Here is a 6,754-nt window from a genome sequence, read left to right on the forward strand (position 1 = left end):
AAAGGTACCATGAGAGATAATACAATGCTGCAAGAAAGCTAAGAAATAGAAATTCGGAGCCCTCTTACTTAAATCAGGACATTTCCAAAAAGTGCCAAAGACTGTCCTTTGGAGTGATAGGACTTAATTATTTTAATTATTAGCTTGCACAAACTTTCACTGGTTAAATTTTTTTTTTTTGCTAACATTCTTCTCTGACGCATGGTACTTATTTTTATTACGTATTTTATACTGGTTTTATGTGTGAAAGCCCCACTAATGCACCTAGAATGTTGCACATTGAATGAGCTTCAAATATTCTGTAGACTCCTACTCTATAATTAAGTGTGGTTTAAAAAGGAACATACATACTCATGCCGATAACTTGTTCTTAAGATGTCATTATCATTGGATGTCACTGGCAGTTAGTCATTTTTATTAGCTATTAATATTCACAGCCTTTAAAGTATTACAAGTCTCTGGCTTAAAAATGGGAAAGAGAAGAGAGCTTAGATTATTTGGCTCTGCCTTCCAAGACATGGGTTGAATTTAAGCTGAAAACCGTACAATTTCAACTTTTGCTATTTTCCAGGTTACTGATAGCTTAGATTAACTCCAAAATCATCTTACAATATGAAGCCACATTAGTCAATGAAATTGTAATTTTGATTTAAAAATACTTAGATGCTGTCAAACACTGATCAACATCATCTGAACAAACAACCATAGAAAAAATGAGACGAATGGGGAAATTTGAATACTGACTGGATAATTTATATTAAGGAGTTATTAATTTTTACGTGAGATAATAGTATTGTGTTTATGTACTTTTAAAATTTATTATCTTTTAGAGATATAAATGGGAGGGAAATGGATAGGAGTGAAACAGAATTAGCCATGTAGTGATAACTGTTGAATCTGAGCAATGCTTATATGGGCGTTCATTATACTTGTTCTACTTTTTTGTTTGAACTGTTTTTCACACCAAACTGTAAAAATCTGATCAGAACTTTTGCTTCTATTTGTGAATTTAAAAAGACCAGCCTAACCCAGAACAATTCTAACCCTTTAAAGTTTATCCTTTCAAAAAGGGTAATACCAGTAGGAAATCAAGTCTGTAGCTCTCACAATGCTTTTTAAATGCATATACCATCTCTTAAAACCTTTATACCTAAGCAGCTACTTTGTGCCATCTGTGAATTTTATGATGACCTTATGGGTACAGATCCCACCAGGGGACCACCAATAGAGGCAGAGGATATGGGGAAGTCAGATCTGAATGAACATAAGACATCTTTATATGCTCCTGGTAGGTTAGGAAAATGGCCCAGATTGATTGAAGTTCAGGTCACACCAATGGATTGGGTGATCTGTGAATAAACAGGCACCCTAGAAACTGGTAGTGAGAAGGCAGTACAGCATAATGAAAATTTGAACATAAGCCAATCATAGATTCATATCTTGATTCAACCAATTAATAAATGTGATCTTGCTAAACGTTACAGAGTCTCGGTTAACTCTTATAATTCCCCATATAATAGGGGGCTGTTGGGGATTAAATAAAATATGTGAAATATGAGGAAAGTGTTAACACAGCAGGTCTGGTTGTTTGGTCCTTGTATGTCAAGGGGACCGGGAACCATGATTTGACCATTGGCCAACCCTGTGGGAATATTCTTATGTTAATGGTTGATGATCATGTTTTGTACACCTGATTGCTTTGCACGAACATCAACATTGACGATGTGCATCTGGTTTCATTGTTGGGATCCTGAGTTTCACTTGCCATGGCTGGTCATGTAGCATGATATACCTATGGGACCAGCTCTCAATAAAAGCCTCAGATGCGGAGGCTTCCCTGGGCAGAGACATTTTGCACGTGTCCCTCTAGTTTGTTGCTAGAGAGATAGCATGTCCTAGGTTGCCCCAGATGGGTAAGTACTCAAAAGCGTGTGTCCAACCTCTCTAGCTTCCTCCTGATAGAGGTCTTTTTCCTGTTGCTCTTGGGCTGTATATTTTTACTCTAATAAACCTTAGCCATGGGTATAACCTGCTTTTGAGTCTTGTGAGTTCTTTTAGTAAATCAGCAAAATTGAGGGGAGGGTGGCCTTCAGACTCACAAGACATAAAGAGACCAGTACAATGGCTGGTACCAGTACATGGTACCAGGTACCATGTGAAGAAAATGGGTGGGTATCAGACCTCCAACTGGGACATTTTGAGAATGCACAACAGGGCAAACTCTTTTTTTTAAATCATTTTGAAGGGTAACAAAAAGAATGAAAAGCCTTGTTGAGAGTTATGAAGACTAGAACACTTAGACTAACATCATGGCACTCCAGGTGTGGGTGCTGGAGGCTGGACCCTTACTTTGGTAGCAGTCACAGGAGGCAGTGGTATTAGAAATGACCGTCAGGAGTTTCCCCAATGCAGCCAGAAGCAAGCACACAGAGCCATTTCCACCAAGCACTGGGCACTACAGAAAGACAGTCTTAAACTGTGAGGACTGTATGTAAACATGAAAAAAATAAGGTTAATTGGGTTGAGACTTCAATTGAGGGCTAATCCAAGGGAAAAAGGAGTCCAGGGTACACATCTTGCAGTTCCTTTCTATATTTATGTGTGTGTGTTTATGGTTCCCATCCAAGCGACCAGATCTAAATAAGATACCTCAAAAGAGCTTTATGCCTCTAAAATGCAATAATAATTATAATAAAATCATTTGTTATGTCATGCATTTAATTACTATTTTTCAAGTAAATTGCCTCCAAGATGGATAGGTCTAACCTCAGTAGTGATCCCAAGAGGATTTCCCCTCTATCAGGGTCTTAAAGGATGGTGAGCATAAAACAGTTGGTATAAGTTTGCTTCTTCATGGGTGGTTTTAATTTTTGTTGAGCCCTTAATTATTTCACGGGTGGTTTTATAGATGACTTCCTTGCATTTTATGTTGCAGATAATGGTTATCTCCTTGTCACTGTCACCATCACTGTAGTCTGTCATCATATCACTGTCATTCGCATTGCCACAGAGTGCATTGTGTCTGGAATCTATCTTATGAAAGGACCTGGAAAAAGGCTTCAGTTCGCGTGGAAAAGGTGGGTTTTGAGTATTCTTCTTCTTCGCCTCTGAAATATTATTGACGAAAAACTCAGAAGCAGCTCTGCAAACAAGGCATTTTTCCTTGTAGCATAGACAAGACTTGATTGGTTGAGGCCTAGATAATATGTCTGCCCTAGCTGCACTAACTGACCTCTTTAGAATAGGATGTCTGTGGCGTTTGGTGAGTTTCTGTAAACTGGATGGCTTGGGCAAGCTTTGATTTTGTGGATAGGTTGAACGAGGAGTTTCAGTTGGCCTGACCAGATATTGTAGACTGGCTAGCCAAGGTGGCCTGTTGGCCTTATTGGGATAGGATGAACTGACTTGATTGACTAGATTATGGGCATGAGCCTGCTTACGTGCCTTTTCTAGACTATGTTTCTATGTGACTTTTCCTGGTGGGATGATCTGAATACTTTCTTGGGACTTGATGGCTTACATGACTTCTCTTGACTCAAAGGCCTGATTAACTTTTCTGTACTGGGTGGTGCGGATGTCTTTCCTGGACTTGAGAGCCCAGATAGCTTGTCTATACCGGATAGCATGGATTGTTTTTCTGGACTGCACAGACTAACTGTCTTGGAGTCACTGAATGATATTTTGGATGACCTGGATGACTTAGCCATTACACCTTCTTTCGTGACCCTGAAAATATAGAAAATTTGGAGCATGACAATTTAAATCAAAAGAGTACTATTGCTATCACCAGAAAACACAGGCTATTGTGTCATTTTAGACTTCTGGTCTTTTTTTGGCTCTAGCAGGAAAATTGAACACAGTAAGAATTGGAGTGTGGTGAAAGCCATGACTCAGGTTACAGATATGAACATATGTTGAATGCTTTTCCTTTTTCTTAATTTTACTGTTTCAACCACAGTTCATAACCATATAGTCTGCGTATGGAATGACACAAAATTGTTTCAAGTCTACTGTTGAGAGGGAGAGAGATAATTTTATGTATTCCAGAAATTAAACTTTTTATTAAAAAGTCACAAGTTGATATGCAACTGAGGCACAAATGTCACAACTTCTCACGTATAAAAAAAACACTCTTTAGACCAAATTCATTGTTTTCCTATCATATTTACACCATCAAATTTTCCCTCCATACATATTTATATTCAGAATATTCCTCTAAAACCAAAGGAATGGAGCACTGGTATATTTCAGTCATCAGTCCTTGGATTGCGAAATTTTTAGGGAACTAGTATATCAGGGCCAGCCTGATCCTCCTGTATGAAAGCCAGGGACTGAGATCACTGAACACAGTTAATCATTTTTCATGTTATTATATCTTAAAACGGTAGATTATCCAAAATGTTTTATTGTCTTTGGAATGCAGAGACCCAGTGCCTTCTCTCTCCCCTTTTTCATTCTGTCTTATTCAGATAGTCATTCCCTCTTTTCCTAGACTCAATTTATAATGAAATTAGCAGCCTGGGGCTCAGCTGAACCCTGAATAAGGGACAGCTTTGGCTAAAGTTGATAATGTACTTGAAATAATTTGAGCTGATATCATTTAAGTGAAGGTATCCACCCACAAGATGTCGGTAGCTCTTTTGAAGTCTAAAGTTAACATTAACTAACCATAACAACAACGAAAACTCCTACATGTATATACACACACACACACACACACACACACACACACACACACCCCTTGCATTCTTAATTCAAAGGTGTAAAACTTACGTTCCTGCTTTGGGGGCATCATTGCTCATACAGTAATAATGGAGAAAGCAAAAACAGGTATAAAAAAAGCTATGATCATAACACCAGTTATGATAATGAGTAGATGTCTCCTAAAATTGTCCAGTTTGGTCTCCATTGATTCACGGTGCTTGGCTCCTGTCAAAGAGATTGTATCACCAGAAAATGTGTCAGGTAACCAAGTTTCCTTCCACTTTGATGGTGGTTTGTCACTGTAGGTCAAAGTCAAATCTCTTCATCAATTATTTTTTTAAGCATGGTAAGTGTCCCACTGTTATTTTCTTCGCTCTATCAGGTCCCCAGCCACAGTCTAGAAGCCAAATCTGGGAGGTTTCTCTGGCTAATGAGTATAATTACTTGGATTACCCCTGCATCATGGCTTGCTCGACCCATTACCTAGGTTTTTGAGTGTGTGTGTATGTCTTGCATGTGTGAATGCACTTGAGTGTTAATGTATATGTGGATGTGTACGGTGGGAAAAGGGATAGGACAAGAAAAAGCCCTTCTCGGGCTTCCCTGGTGGCGCAGCGGTTGAGAGTCCGCCTGCCGATGCAGGGGACGCGGGTTCGTGCCCCGGTCCGGGAAGATCCCACATGCCGTGGAGCGGCTGGGCCCGTGAGCCATGGTCGCTGAGCGTGCGCGTCCAGAGCCTGTGCTCCGCAACGGGAGAGGCCACAACAGTGAGAGGCCCGCGTACCGCAAAAAAAAAAAAAAAAAAAAAAAAGAAAGGAAAAAAAAAAAGAAAAAGCCCTTCTTGAAACCTACTGTGTCTTAGGTACCATGCCACATTCATTCACATAGCATTTTCTCATTTGGCTGGTGGGGGGTGCAGTGGGGGGTGGTAGATTGGGTGGGGAAGGGGAGTGAAAGGGGGCAACATGTCTGTACTCTTTATGCTTCTATGTTGCTTGGAATTTTTACACAGAAGTAAAGCTCTTAGGTGTTGTCCTAGAAATTCTTGAAGACCTACTAATAGTAACATCCAAGAAACAGCAGATTTCTTAAACACAGCTAGCTTGCCTAATTAAATGCTTGAATGCATAATATAATAGATCATAATTTCTAAGTTTTAATGTTGAGCACATAACCTGTAGTAGACGGTTCATCACTTTGGTTTGTATTTAAACAAGTATTTGTCTAAATGGGTAAAATTAGGACATAAATAAAAAGATTCATGTCCAGGGCCTTGTTCAAATGCTTCTTCTACCAAGGAAACTACTGGATTTGATATGGTTCAGCTTGTTCTAGGGGTTTATGACATTATCATTCTGTGTCATATTCTGACAGCATAATCTCACCATGGGGAGGCATGAGCTTCTGTGTACAAATATTATCAAATGACTTTTAATCATGTATTTCTTCTTTACATCAAATATTCTATCAAATTTGAATCAAGAAGACTGGGACATTATTAAGCACAGAGGGAAGTACTTAGAGAAGGTAGAGAAACTGGGATAGCTCTAGATATTGAAGAACTATTTTTCCTTATTAAATGTTAAGGAGTCACCCTGCAGCCTTGTCGTAGTCTTCTGTGTTATAGAGGTTAAATCGTCTTGAGGTATAAATTTTTAGGATTTTTTTCTTAGTAAAATTAAGATTTTGAGTAGCCCCTCAACCTTTTTATTGAGCTGCTATTAACCATCAGGCTGAAGCTCAGTCCAATCATTAATTTATTCAACAAACATAGAGTGTTCCTATATGCCAGACACCATGCTTAATGCTGCAGATCCTAAAATAAGCAAGATAAAAATTCTTGCACTCCTGGAATTTATATTCAAGTAGAGAATTCAAGTAATTACAAGATAGTGTGAAGTGGGCTGTATTAAGACTAAGCACAGTGTTTGAGGAGAGAAAGATCATTTTAACAATGATTGGAGAGAATGGATTAGAGGGGAGCTCTGTCTGTTTGTGGGGAGACCACTTACGGAGAAGAGAAAAGATGGTTACCGAAATTGAGGTATTG

The 6,754-nt window shown here is 38.9% G+C and overlaps 1 protein-coding gene across 1 annotated transcript; it reads right to left on the reverse strand.

Moving 5' to 3' along the window:
- Positions 1–2,799: 2,799 nt before the first annotated feature.
- CXHXorf66 (chromosome X CXorf66 homolog) lies at positions 2,800–5,967 on the reverse strand. Its single transcript, XM_032618992.1, is given in 5 exon segments — positions 2,800–3,464; positions 3,467–3,726; positions 4,774–4,837; positions 4,840–4,929; positions 5,880–5,967. Coding segments are annotated over 5 exon segments (1,167 nt in total).
- Positions 5,968–6,754: the final 787 nt, after the last annotated feature.

This window comes from Phocoena sinus, chromosome X, assembly GCF_008692025.1.
Source record: "Phocoena sinus isolate mPhoSin1 chromosome X, mPhoSin1.pri, whole genome shotgun sequence".
Classification (NCBI taxonomy): Eukaryota; Metazoa; Chordata; class Mammalia; order Artiodactyla; family Phocoenidae; genus Phocoena; species Phocoena sinus.